The sequence below is a fragment of the Leptonychotes weddellii genome, chromosome 1 (genome assembly GCF_054177405.1).
Source record: "Leptonychotes weddellii isolate Sample4059 chromosome 1, ASM5417740v2, whole genome shotgun sequence".
Lineage (NCBI taxonomy): Eukaryota > Metazoa > Chordata > Mammalia > Carnivora > Phocidae > Leptonychotes > Leptonychotes weddellii.
In genome coordinates this window covers 127,377,298-127,391,548 of record NC_138369.1, presented here as the reverse complement: position 1 = coordinate 127,391,548, position 14,251 = coordinate 127,377,298, and the positions used below count along the sequence as shown (strand labels likewise).

General features: G+C 49.8%; 1 protein-coding gene across 4 annotated transcripts in view; it reads left to right on the top strand.

The window, feature by feature from the left end:
• XXYLT1 (xyloside xylosyltransferase 1) overlaps positions 1-14,251 on the top strand; it is a 164,051-nt gene that overhangs the window by 37,371 nt on the left and 112,429 nt on the right. Inside the window, exon 1 of one of the 4 annotated variants that reach the window (XM_081831878.1) lies at positions 7,219-7,288. The exons of the other annotated variants lie outside the window; for them this stretch is intronic. Within the exon in view, the coding sequence (XP_081688004.1) occupies positions 7,234-7,288 (55 nt within the window). The 5' untranslated portion in view covers positions 7,219-7,233. Of the gene's footprint in view, positions 1-7,218; positions 7,289-14,251 lie in introns of those variants that run through there. 4 annotated transcript variants of the gene reach the window in all.

Below are 14,251 nucleotides of genomic sequence, written 5' to 3'. Positions count from 1 at the left end.
TTTGCATTTGTGGAAGCTTCTGTTTGCCCGTGAGTCAGTCCACCAAAAGTTGAGGGCCAGCTCTGCCCCTAGCCCTCTGCTGGCACTTTAGGGGGTACCTAGCCCTGTGCCTGGGGCTTTGGGAGGGGACCTAGCCCTGTGCCTGGGGCTTTGGGAGGGGACCTAGCCCTGTGCCTGGGGCTTTGGGGGGACCTAGCCCTGTGCCTGGGGCTTTGGGAGGGGACCTAGCCCTGTGCCTGGGGCTTTGGGGGAGACCTAGCCCTGTGCCTGGTGCTTGGGGACCTAGCCCTGTGCCTGGGGCTTTGGGAGGACCTAACCCTGTGCCTGGGGCTTTGGGGGGACCTAGCGCTGTGCCTGGGGCTTTGGGGGGACCTAACCCTGTGCCTGGGGCTTTGGGGGGGCCTAGCCCTGTGCCTGGGGCTTTGGGGGGGATGTAGCCCTGTGCCTGGGGCTTGGGGGGCACCTAACCCTGTGCCTGGGGCTTTGGGGTGAGCAGAGAATACTCAGTTCTGCCTCAGGTGAGGCCAGGCTGCGTCAAGGTGAGGAGGCAGGCAGTTCTGGAGCGGGACAGCAGAGCTTCCGGCTCTGCTGTGAGCAGGGGCTGGTGCGCGCGGTGGGGGCATTAGAGCTCAGCTGGCCCACACCATAGCCCTCTCCAGCCTGGCTTTCCTCATCCGTGAACTGGGGGTAACTGGACCCTTTCTTCCTTGCTTCCAGGCTATTGTGAGGAGAGGTCAGTGTGGGAAAATATTGAACAGTGATATGTTGACGACGATGACGGTGATGATGATGACTTCACGCAGGTGTTTCTGCGGGTCAGATGCCCCTAAGGCTGTGGTTCCCAGGCTCAGCCATCGAGCCATCAAGGGACCCCTCCGGCTGTCCAGATCACCAACACCTGTGCCCCCCACTGGCCAGCAGGAGAAACCCAGTGCCTAGTTAGGTGGAGAGGACTGTGCGGGATGGGCTGTGCTGCCCAAAGAGGTGGTCCGGCCAATAGTCCTGTCAGAAGTGGAGTGGGGCGTCCCGTTGTCCCCATGCTGTGTGACTGTGCATCCTGCAGGGACAAGGACACTGAGTTGCGGGGAGTAGGGATTGTCGAAGGTGATTGAGCAGATCCATTATCTATCTGTCCAGCCCCCTCACAGTTCTGTGCTGAAGGAGGAATTGAACAGGCCTGTTTTACAGATGGACAACATGGAGCCTGGACAAGGGAGGTCATTCCAGCAAAGTCACCTAGTGATTAAGAGATTAGGACCTACATTGTCCCACACCACATCTCTCCCAGCCTCAGTTTCCCCAACTCGTCGAAGCAGGTATCAGTCTCCCTCAGCTGCTCTGTCCTCTCCAGCCAGGTGTCCTCCAAGTGTCCCTGGGGAACATGCTCCTCTGGGCACAGAGCAGGAGTGTGCTGGCCGCGTAGGTGGTGTGTATGTTTGCTTTCTGTGTGTTCCATAGTTTTCCATTTGGTGTCTACCCTTCCAGATATTTGCACGTGTGTGTGCATGTGTGTGCGTGTCTTCACTCTAAGTTCATAGAGTCCCCTTTGGCCCTTGGCACTTTGGGCCTTTGCATCTTCTCTACATCTGTCTCACCGGTTTTATCCAAGTGTTGGATTTTTTACAGAAGTTTTAGATTTATAGAAAAATTTATGAAGATAGTACAGAATGTACTCCACACCCAGTTTTCCTCATTATTAACATATTACCTTAGTATGGTACATTTGTTACAATTAATAAACCAATATTGATACATTATTACTAACTAAAGCCCACACTTTATTCAGTTTGCCTTCGTTTTAACCTAATGTCTTTTCCTGTTCCAGGATCCCATCCAGGATCCCATATTACATTCAGTTGTCATGTCTCCTTAGACTTCCCTTGGCAGTGGAATTTTCTACAGCTTCCCTTATTGTTTTTGATGACCTTGATTGGTTTTGAGGAGCACTAGTCAGATATTTTATAGACTGTCCCTCAATTGGGATTTGTCTGATGGTTTTCTCATCATTAGACTGGAGTTATGACTTCTTGGGAAGAAGAGCACAGTGGTAAAGTGCCATTTTCACCCCATTGTATCAATGACACATTGCAGCATGTCAAGAGTATGTGATTTATTACTGTTGATGTTGGCCTTGATCTCCTTTGCTGAGCTAGTGCTTGTTAGATTTCTCCACTGGAAAGTCACTCTCATTTGCCTCTGCCCATGCTTAAAGACTATGGATGGCCAGTTTTCAAAGGGTATGTGTCCATTGCGTGGGCCCCATCCTGCACATCCTGCTGGCGACGTCGGCCTCCTCAGAGTGCCAGCCATGGTCTATGGGAGCCCAGAGACTCGGAAAGACAGCTTCACCATTCCGGAGGGGAGGCCCCATTCTACTGCGTTGATCAAGAGACGATCACGTCCGAGCTTTCCTCGACTTCCAGGCCCAGTGTTTGCAGGGAACACTGAGCCGGGCAGGTCTGAAGCAGGCTGAAAGGGGAGTCAGTACGTCACAGAGGAAAGGAGTTCAGGCTCAGGGTCAGACTGAACTGGGTGCAGATTGCTGCTCTGTGACTCACTAGATTCGCTACCAGAGGAAGTTACTTGAAAGAGGCCATGTGGGACAGTGGTTGAAAACATGGGCCAGGAGCCACTGTGCCTGTGCTCCCAGCAGCACCATCCCTGGCCTGTTGTGTGACTCTGGCCAAGTTACTGAACCTGTCGATGTCTATGGTTTTCTTCTCTATACAATGGAGATAACAGTTCACATCTCATGGGGTGGTTATGAGAGTTCCATGGATTAGTGTATGCAGCGGGCTTAGAACACTTAGCTGGCCACCTCTCTGGATTTCCGTTTCCCCACCTGTAAAAGGGGGAGGATACAGGACTTGCTTCAGAGGATTCCCGAGACAGTACCTGTGATAGCCCTTAGCACCGGGCCTGGCCCATGGTGAGTGCCTAGTAGTTGTTGGCTGTTTGGGTGGCAATGAGGAGGCATGCCTCTAAACACAGCACCAAGGGTGTGGAGCGGGAGTTACTCTCAGGCTCTTAGACCGCACACTTTTGCCTTCTGGAAAGAGCTTCTGTATGGGATATGGACACTTTCTGCATGATCCTGGGCAAGGCATATCACCTCTTGTCCGCCAGGTGAGGAGTGCCAGGTCTGACCTGCCTTCTTCTCTGGGTTACTGTGAGCTGGAAATGGAGTGATGCAGCTGAAAACGTTTCCCTTCCCTCCTCCCACCCCCCAGCCCCCCACCCCCCAGAAGGCCTTTTCCACTATTTCCCAGAATCGGTGCACCTGAAATCTGCACGTTAGTCCTAGCACGTTATTATTACCACCGTGGCCCCATCCTGCTCATGTTTCCCAAGGAGACCTATGTGTGCAGGAAGACCAGGCAAGGGCAAGGTGTTGCAAATTCCCTGAATATGTAAGAGTTGGGGCCTGAGCCTCCTCTGCCCCAGAGTCACCTTCATGAAGCCCAGTGATGCTTGCTGTCGTAGAAAAGAATGACAAAGCTGGCTGGTTTGCAATCAGGGGTGGACCCCGACCTCCTGGCATTGTGGGTGCCATCACCCCGAGGGTCCTTACTTCAGCAGTCTTTTGCTGGGACCTTGTGGTCCTGAGACTGGAGGCAGACAACTGGGCTGTTTGGAGGACAGTCTTGGGTCCACTTTGGACCAGTGGCACTGGACAGGAAAGGCTGGTGTGGAACGCTGGTAATTCGTGTGCAGGTGTAGCTTGCCCAGGTTCGCAGGCCCATGTGAGAAAGAATGGATGCAGGGCCAGAAAGCCTGCAGGCTGGGACCAAGCCAGAATGGGGCCATCCAGGCTGGCAGCTCTCCGTTTGTTCATTGATTCATTCATTCATACTTTGAAATGCTGAGGTCGGCGTACAAACCTCAGAGGCAAGCCTTTAAAATTGCATTGTTTTTTCTTAAGTGATATCTGGCAAATGTAGTAAAAGCCATATTCAGTTTGGATTTCTTTGTTCTGTGCTCTTTGTGTCTTTACTTACTACCATGGGAGGTCTTTAAGGCTCTGTACTCTTCTTACATGGCAGTTTTCTGAAATCAAGAAGGCTTTTAAAGGCTGGCTTGTGGAACTTCATAATTTTGTTCAGTTTGAAACCAAATCGGAAATCTCTAATCAATGTCTAGTTATCCATCATCGAGGCAGACATGCGTCTAATGGGGCGGGTCCTGTAGGGGGATGTTTATGCATTCTGGAACCTGGGGTTTGGAGGAGGAAGAAGAGAGAGGATTTTGGCCTCTTTTCTACGCCTACCCCCATCAGCCTCAATATCAGGAGAAAGCAGAAACAAGGGCCCCTAAACTCATTGACACTGTTTTAAATGGTTTTTCAGTCTCTGAAATCCTTAATCTGAAAAGTGCCAGCCCACTGGCACTGGCCAGCATGTGCCCGCACCCACAGTTAGTTCTGTGGCCTCTGCTTACTTCAGGGGTAAAGTGGCCTGAGGACAGATGGGGGTGGTTTAGTGTGGACACGGGGTCAGCCACCCTGGGAGTGAGTTCTTGCTCTGTCCCTTGCTGTCCTAGCCTTCGGATGTAGGGGAGAGGGAGAGCTCCCTGATTCCTCCCCAGAGGAGGGCAAAACAGAATCTGATTCCAGGACCCTGTTTACTCGTGGACATGGTCCCTGTGTAAAAGGTCACATATATGAGTGGAGTCTTTCTTTCTCTGTGGAGTTTTCTTCCCACTCTTGAGGCAGGAGAAGTGAGATGAGACAGGGCTGCCTCAGCAGGATGGGGTGGGGGAGGCCCCTCATGCTTCCTTCAGCGGGAGGAGAGCGAGGTCCTACCGAGACTTTGGGCCTCAGCCATATTCTCCAGGCCTGGCTTGCCAGAGAATTCTCCATCACACCCAGCTAATAATAAAGCAGTCCTTGACTTCCCGATGTGCTCTTACTCCTGCTGTCTATCCGTGTCTCAGAAACCTCCTCAGGAGTAGGGGTCACTGGGCTATCTCTGAGTTCTCTGGCCAGAAGGACACCTAGTCCAGGCAGTAACTTGTTTGAGGTGCTGATGCTTTGTTTAGAGAATGGGGATAACGATTGTGCATACGTGGTAGGGTTGTGACAAAGGCTGGTGGAGACTGTGCGTGAAGCGTCATAATGCCTCAGCACACACAGTGTCCGAGCTTTTCCTCTTGGAGGTACATGTCAGCAAACCCCAAAGCTCTAAGTACTGAAGTAAAAAAAAGTGTAGCTTGCTTCCACACAGCATTGCTCAAATACAACTTACTACCGAACACCTTTTGAGAAATACCCATTCACGTTCTGAGACAGGGCTGTTTCACAGAACTCACTTTCGGAAGCGCTGCCCTCAAATAAGGGTAATAATGAAACATCCGTGTGGCTCTCTTTGCTGGGGCGGGCGCCCGAAGTCTCAGCCTGCAGGGAGAGGCCCGTCCTGTCAGTGTCCCCTCGTTTCCCTACAGCATGGCCAACGGGACGTGTCATCGCGTATAGCATTAAAATTAGTCACTGCTTCGTTGCTTAGACCACGACTCCCTCCCTAAGTGTCACACCCGATGTTTGCCTCAGACCCAGAAGGATTAAGGAGACCCCGGGGACGGAGTTGTTTAGAAGGAGGGAGATTTAGGTCTGGTGCCCCTCTGCAAGCGGGGCACCCTCATGGCATTGACAAACTGGAGTGTTTCAGAGGAGGTGACCCAGAGGGCGGCTGAGGGATCTTGAAATCAACCCTTGAAGGAACCGGGCCTCCACACCAGAGAAGACTTGCCATTTTCTGAAGGGCTATGCTGGAGAGAGGAAGCAGGCCTCTTCTGTGTGGCCCCAAAAGGCAACACCAGGTATAGCTGACTAGGGGTTCTAACTGAGTCACCACCTCTCCCATGTAAGCCCATGGGCAAGGCTCTTTCCCACCCAGATGGTAGGCCCTCACCTAAAGACTGAGGGATTGATAAAGATCCAGCATGCAGACTGGCCACCTCAGGCCATGGACTGTAATCTGGCCATTTTATCGTTGTTCTAGGGGCTTTCGGTGGGAGTATTTCTGGGGACTGTCTGTCCCAGGCTCATAGACTTTGGCTCCATGTCTGTCTGTTGCTTGTGACCCCCGCTGGGCCTGAAGGCCCTGAAAGCTGTGAGGTCAGCTCAGCAAACATCAAGCTGTACTCTGTCCACTTGCTTGCAGCTGCGCCAGCTTCTGCCCGGACCACCCTCCCTGTGGACATCCCAGGGCCTGCTCCGTCGCCTCCTTCAGATCTTTGTCCACATGCCACTTCCTCAGGGAGTCATCCCTGACCATCCCGTGTAAAATTATACTGCTCTCCTCTAGAGTGCCCATGTCCTGCTTTATTTTTCTTCATAGTCCTTATCACTATCTGCTAGAGAACGTAGTTTACTTTTTTTTTTTTTAAGATTTTATTTATTTATTTGACAGAAAGAGACACAGCGAGAGAGGGAACACAAGCAGGGGGAGTGGCAGAGGGAGAGGGAGAAGCAGGCTTCCCGCCGAGCAGGGAGCCCGATGCGGGGCTCGATCCCAGGACCCTGGGATCATGACCTGAGCCAAAGGCAGACGCACAACGACTGAGCCACCCAGGTGCCCCTACTTTTTGTTTTGATTATCTCTTTCCTCCACCCAAATGTAGGCTCCATGAGGGCGGGACATTTTTACATTTTGTTCACTGTTGCCCAGTGCCTAGAAAATGTCAAGCACATAGGCATTCCATAAATATTTGTCAAGTGAATTAAACAAGTGAATTTTTCTCGGGCTTGTATCTTGAACGAGTCTGTTTTGCGGGTGACCTCAGTATGCCAGAGACTTAGAGTTTTTACTTAAGCCCATTTCAGACCACTTGGGGATGAAATCCAGCAGCTTCCAATAAATTGCATAGAACCTGGTTGTTTCTTGTGGGTTAGTCACCACTAAGAGCTTGAACTTTCTGGACAACTGTTTCTTGATGGGTCCCCAGAGCCTTGAGGAGACACAGCAGATGCTGATTTCCTGGTATATCAGGAGTTCTCGCGTGGAAGAAAGCAAAAGGAGAAACATATCCAGGAACTTGCCTGAGTGAAAACATCTGAGCAAATACTGAACAAAGGTTATAAACATGTGTCCAGTGATTTTAGTAAAAACTATTTTCTGGCAGCTCCCATGGAGCAAATTTGAGGCATTTGAGTCCCCTTATTCTGAAGAGGGACAGCCGAACAGATCTGTCATAAAGTGCTAAAAATAGTAATGTGATGTAGCCCACTTTCTACTGATGCCAGAAGCTCATCGTAAGCTGATGAAAATAGTTGCCAAGCTGATTTTGAACGGTAATATCTTCCATTTTAGTCTCCTCTATTAGATTCTGTGTTTTTTTTAATCCTTTCAAGATCCTCTTTGAAATTCTTGGCTACCAGGCAAAGGCACGAGCCAGTGTTTATTGTTATCAGGTCACACGGCTTTTACCTCGGGCATCTCGTCACCTGTGAAGGGTTGGCTGTTCCCCCACCACAGGCAGGGCGCTGGGGTGGGTGCTGCTGCCTTGCCCTTGCGGAGCTCACCTTCTGGTTTGGGGGAGCGCCCACGCGGGAGGACGCTCACAGAGCCAAGGGTCGGGGTCTGCGGCACTGGGCCTGGGGTTAAGGGAGATCGTGTGGGGTTGTTTGCGTGGAGAATGGATCAGATACCGCCAGTCCCGTCAGAATTCAGAGGGCAAGCCTCATTGAGGAGGATGAGGCGGGTTTGTGCCAGCCTTGAAGGCTGAGGAGTTGAGGGTTGGGGAGGAGAAAGGCATCATCCGCCACAGCAGGAAATCATCGTTCTGAGTGAGGGGCGTGCTGGGCAGCCTGGGTCTCAGCCTGGGCAGAGGCCTCTTCAGTGGTGTGAGATCCCAAATCCCTCAGTCCAGTGTGCTGGACGAGCACCTCTGGGGTTGGCATGAGGTGTGCCTCGTCTCTTTGTCCTAGCTTTGTGCAGGGCCCCCTGGCGGGAGAGTACTCCATCTCTCGACTCAAGCCACGCCTGTACTTGCTGATGACCAGGGCCTGTTGGTTAACCATCTTAGATGGAGTCTTGGGCCTGCTCTTCCTTTCTTTTCCTCACCCACTTACCCAGGCTTCTGGAGATCCTTTGGGGAAGGTTCCTGGCTATGCGTGGGCCTCCAGAGGGAGAGCTGCAGGGATTGATGCCTTACTCCTCTCATCTGGCCTGTTTCTCCCCTTCGGCATCGTTTCTTGCTGCTCTGCACATCCATCCCGTGCTCCATCCAAAGTGGCTGCCTTAAATTGTTCTTGGTCAAATGCATGCTCTGCTTTCCGACTTCCTGGGCTCGCTCAATGCTGCCTTTGGCCTGGAAGGCCTCCTCCAAACACCTGATCACAGGGTTGGGCTGGATCTGCAAGCATGCAGAGTGTCAGCAGGGTGGCCTCTGCCTGGTCCTTTGGGGGTGTGAAAACCCCATGTGAGAGTCCTAAGTCCGGCATGTGGCATGATATAAACCCTAACTTTTTATAAAATCTGAAAGGCTTTGAGGGTGGTGGCTGAGGATGATTCCCATCAGGTGTGGATACAAACTCTCAGCAGCCAAGTGATTCTGCCAAGTGACTAGACTCAGCCCAGAGGCTGTGGTGTTCTGAGGACAGAATGCTGTTTCAGGAGCTGTTCGTCTCCAGGGGGGCTATCACAGGCCTCCATACCTTCAGCCTCTGCTTGTGCACTTCTCTCTCTCGTACCAGCTTCCTGCCTTGGTTCAGGACTGACTCCTTAACCAGGCTTGCCCGGTTCCTGCCCTAACCTCACTCACATCTGAGGCTCTGGGACATAACTGCTCCCTGCAAGGTGAGTGGGCCTCTGGGATGCAGTGGGTCATGGTTTCCCTTCTGCGCTGAACTGGGATAGTCAGATACAATATTGATTTTTTTTTTTAAAGCATCATCTATCATAATAAGGTTTGTCTGTTAGAGTCATTAGTCACAGAGCTGTGAAGCTTGGGGAGCTCACAGTGCCTGGGACAGCAGCGAGCTTCTGACTGGGGTGGCTCACCTCAAGTGACCTCCCTCTTGCAAGCCTTCTGGTCCTGACTGGCTGTGACCTCTAGATGCCCTCCGTCCTTACTCTTCCTCCTCCCCCCTCTCTTCTTTCCCATCTCCTTCCCTTAGGAGAAAGTGAGGCTCTTTCCAGTGCACACAAGAAAAGGGATTATTATGGGAGGGCTGGGAGCAAGAGGCTCGAAACTTGGGGCAGCCCTGGGGACCTGTCAGTTTTGGTGATTCTTTCTCTTTCCCTCTCTCTAATGGTATCTTTGTTTCTGTCTGCGCTTCTCCATTTTTTTTCTCTCTACAGCCGCTTTTCAAAAATGTGCTTTTTTTCTGTTCACACAGAACTGAAGCTTGCATGGGGCTTTGGTTTGTTCTGACTTCCCCGTATCAGGCAGCATGTCTTGGTGTTTTCCATTTCAGATCCTGCAGGAGACTCTTCTGGTCAGTCCAGAGGCCATAAATTGTTGATATTTTGGTTGCTGTTGATCCATTCAGCTGGTACCACAGCAGGCGGGACCATGTGGCACCAAACCCAGCCATCTGGGCCTGCCTCTTCAGCAAGGTGTAGGAGGTGGGCCGGCATGGGATTGTGCCCTCAGATACAGAGCAGTCATCGATACCTCTCATTGGAGGGGAGGGGAAAAGCTGTAGATCCAATGTAGGTTTTGCTCTCATGACTTCATTTTCTAGTGGAAGAATGAGAAATTCCTGTCCTCCAACTATCCTCCATCATGGAGGGTGTTGTAGGCAGCCTCTAAGATGGCTCCCAGTGATCCGCAAGAGATCCCCCACGCTTGAGCATGGGCTGGGCTTATTGACTTGCTTCTAGTGAACAGAGAATGGCAAAGTGGTGGCATAACAACTCTGAGATTATGTCGTGAGAGACATGGCTTCCATCTGGGATACCTTTTTTCTCTCCCTGAGCCCATGCTCTGGAGGAAGCCAGTTGCCAGGTTAGGAGCTGCCCTGTGGAGAGGCCTGCATGGGAAGGAATTGACACCTCTGGCCAACAGTCAGGAGGACCTAAGGCCTACCAGCAGCCCCATGAATGAACTGTGAGGTGACCGCAACCTGTGAACCAGCAGCGTCTGGCTAAGCCGTGTCTCCGGAACTGGGAAATAATAAATGTTTGTTGTATTCAGCTGCTAAGTTTGGGGTTAACTTGTTATGCAACAAGAGCTAACTGATACAGGGGCATGTGAGCACAGAACTGTGGGAGTGCAAAGGAGGTGTACCTTTGGCTAAGGAACTTGGGGAAGGCTTTGAGAAGGATGTGGTATTTGACCGAGGCCTATCTTTTTTCCATAGAGTGGAATAGATCTGGCATTCTCATTTTGTATGGCCTCTGAGAACCCCCATATCTTCAGTTGAAGAAGGGCAGGATTTGCTGTTTCCTCGAGCCTCCCGCTCAGCCTGACGTGTGACATCTCTGATGAAGGCTGGGTCTCCTAGGCCCTCGTGGCCTCCATCACAGCACTGTCACCTGTGGGCAAGGCTGCTTAGCATCTCATATACTGGTTAGAGAGCAGCAACTTGGGAGTCACGGGCCTGGCCCTCCAGGTGCTCCTGAGACCTGTGCTATCTGAAAGGCTGCTGTGCCAGCCTCTCACCAGCTCAGTTGTGGGCCCTGCCCTCAGTGGCCCTTCTGGAAAGAGGCTGGCTCAGCCTCTGCTAAATGAGTCTGAAGACCTGGGTTAAAGTCCCATTTCTCCTACCTATGCTGTGGCCTTAAGCAAGGTACTGAGTGTCCTCTCTGGGACTTTTTTTTTTTTTTTAAAGAGTTATTCATTTCTTTTAGAGAAAGAGAGAGAGTATGAGTGGGAGGGGCAGAGGGAGAGGGAGAGAGAATCTCAGTCCGACTCTGCACTGAGTGTGGAGCCTATTCCAGGGCTCGATCTCATGATCCTGAGATCACGACCTGAGCTGAAATCAAGAGTCAGATGCTTAACCAACTGCGCCACCCAGGAGCCCTGGGACTTTTAAAAAATCAGTCTTCCACCAAATATATATACAAGTAGAGAGACAAGCGTAATGAACTCCTGTGTATCCATCACCCAGCTCAGTAGTTATCAACTCATGGTCTACCTTATTTTATCTGTCCTCCCACCCACTGTCCTTCTCTCTCCTTTTGCGTTTTTCAAAGCAAGTACTGTTTATGATATTTTATTCTCAAATACTTTGATAAGTATCTTGGACAGATAAGTACTCTTATCATTAACACAGTATCTTTGCCATATTGAGTAAAATTAATAGTAATTCCTTACTCTCATCTCCTATCCAAGCAGTGTTTACTTCTTCAATTTTCTTAGAAATGTGTTTTTATTGGTTTGTTCAAATCAGGATCCAGGCAAGGGCTATATGTCTCTTAAGTCCTTCTCTCTCTCTTTTTGTAAATTAAACTTTTTTTTAATTTTAAAGATTTTATTTATTTTATTTTTTTTGTGAGAGAGCAAGTGAGCAAGCATGAGCAGGGTTGGGGGTCAGAGGGAGAAACATACTCCCTGCTGAGCAGGGAACCTGATCCCAGGACCCTGGGATCATGACCTGAACTGAAGGCAGATGCTTAACCGACTGAGCCACGAAGGTGCCCTAAACTTTAATTTTTTAAAAAAGATTTTATTTATTTATTTGAGAGAGAGGGAGTAGACTCCCTGCTGAGCAGGGAACCCAATGTGGGACTTGATCCCAGGACCCCAGGATCATGACCTGAGCGAAGGCATATGCTTAACTGACTGAGCATTGTCTCCTCCCCTGTGCTGTGTCTAACATGACAGTAATTCCCTCAGCTGTTGTCATCCTTCCCTCTCCCTTGCTGAGCTGTTAACTGATGTCCCTGATGTTGGTGGCAGCCTCTGTTCCAGGGACTGACCTGACTAAATGTCCCCAGGTTCACTGGTGACCTCAGACAAGAAGCACGGCAGTTACCTGGCCTCCCAGCCTCGTCAGCATCAAGAATGACAGTCCTAGCGTACTGCAGAGGAGGGCTGGGGGGAATAAGTAATAGACTTAAAGGGAACAAAACCCAAACACTGTGCAGAGGAATCATGTTGGAGAGACACTGCCACAGCAGAGAGAATGGATGTGAGGCTGTTTGCACCTGCCTTAAATGCTGAGTGGTTGCTAGATCACTGTTCTTTGTGTTTCAGAAAATGAGATTTTTATTTTGTGAGATTTACCTCTGTGTGTTTTCTCTAGTGTCAGCACGCTCCCCTTTTGCATTGCTCTTAATCACAGGCCTGGGTTTGGGATTATGTCTGCTGCTCTGGTGAAGGATACGTGGACCCCAAAAGGGTTTTCAGTGAGGTGCAGGGGTGGCTACAAGCCACTCGGTTAACAAAGCATGGGTCGGTGAAGGTCCAGGAGTGCTGGGAGCCTGGCCTAAGCATTCATGTTAACTCAAGGCACATGCCTGAGCAAGAACTGCAGCCAGAGGGCAGTTAGAGGTACCTCTCGTGCTGTCCTGCATGAGCCCAGCTAGCTGTTTCTGCCTCATTGTCCCTGATACGTTTCCACTCTTTGGGGGTGGGGCACCGGTGAATTCCAAGGAGCCAGGCTCTTTCTCTGGTGGCAAAGTTGGGCCCCTGTGACTGAGTAATAGCCTTTCTGTGGGCAGTCACGATCAGGGCAGTAAGCATGGAGGCTCTGAGGGCCTGGGCGACACGTTCTTTATCACACAGTCCCTTTAACTCATTTCTCCTGTTCTGTAACACTTTTATTAATACCCACCACAGACTAAGTCACCTGTGAGAGGTGCTCTGGTCCCTACAGAGCTTACAGGCTACTTAGGGAGAGACCCCATTCCCAGTTATTCTCTCTCACTCACCCTCCCTCTTCCCATATTCTCGCTGCCATCTCCTTTGGTCACATCCTTATTCTAAAATGTTATTGTAATAGTAAATTCCATGATTTGGAGAAGTTATACCTTGTGCCAGGCATGTGCTGAGTGCCTTACTGTATGTACTATCTTATCTCCTGTAAGCCCAGAGGGAGGTACAATTCTATACCTTACAAGTGAGGAAAATGGGGTCTAGAGGGATCAGGTAGATTGCCCAAGGCACAGCCCTGACTGGGGAGCTGAACCTGCACTTGGACTGCCCGACTCAGGGCCCACGCTCTTTACTGGGATTAGGGGATCCAGGTGATCCACAAACCTCGTGGGAACTCAGTTGAATGTTCTCACAAGTAACTTTCAAGGACAATGAACAGTGCACAACCAAAAATAACCAAGCACAAAGAAAACAAGGTGCAGCGAGTGAGAACAAGCAAAAACAAGAGACAGCAAAAGTAGACTCTCAAAGACTTCAGGTGTTGGACTTAACAGACATTAGCATAAAAAATGTATGCTAACCATGTTGAAAGAAACAAAAGACAAGCCTGAAAGTACCTGCAGGAAACTGTAAAAAGTGACCTTGCATATTTGAAAAACAACCAAATACAATTTTTAGAAATAAGGAACACAGTAATCAAAGTTATGGGTGGTCAATTAGAAAAATCTTAAAAATGCGGATTTTTAATGGTAATCACTGCACAAATTCCTTCATTCCTTCTTTCCTACCCTGATTCTACTCCCCTTTTCAGGGGTGAGTGCTGTAAATAGATTGGTGTTTCATTTTAGGCCTTTTTCTATGCATTTATGAGCACACATATGCCAACACACAACAAAAATTATTTTAAAATAAATGGGATTAAACTCTACATTTGCTTTTTCTCCCCACTTAACATTGTGATAGACATTTAGCTGTCAATGGGTATAGATTTACCACATTGATGAAACTCATTAAGACTTATTTTTTGGGGGGGCACCTGGGTGGCTCAGTCGTTGTGCGTCTGCCTTCGGCTCAGGTCATGATCCCAGGGTCCTGGGATCGAGCCCCGCATCGGGCTCCCTGCTCTGCGGGAAGCCTGCTTCTCCCTCTCCCACTCCCCTTGCTTGTGTTCCCTCTCTTGCTGTGTCTCTCTCTGTCAAATAAATAAATAAAATCTAAAAAAAAAAAAAAAAGCTTATTTTTTGGCTTTTGTTGTCTTATTTGCAACCACCTCCAAATGGTACAAAATTCAGAAATACAAAGGATATACAGGAAAAATAAGTCTTCTTACCCTCATCCCCTGCTACTAAGTTCTCAACTCCGTGGGAAAGTTCTGCACCTTACTTATTTTTTGTTTCACTTAACAATATGTCTGCTGGTAGTTTCAAATCCGTTTCAAATCCGCTTAGGGGTGACTCATTTTTTTTTAAAGCTACAGAGTATTTCATTG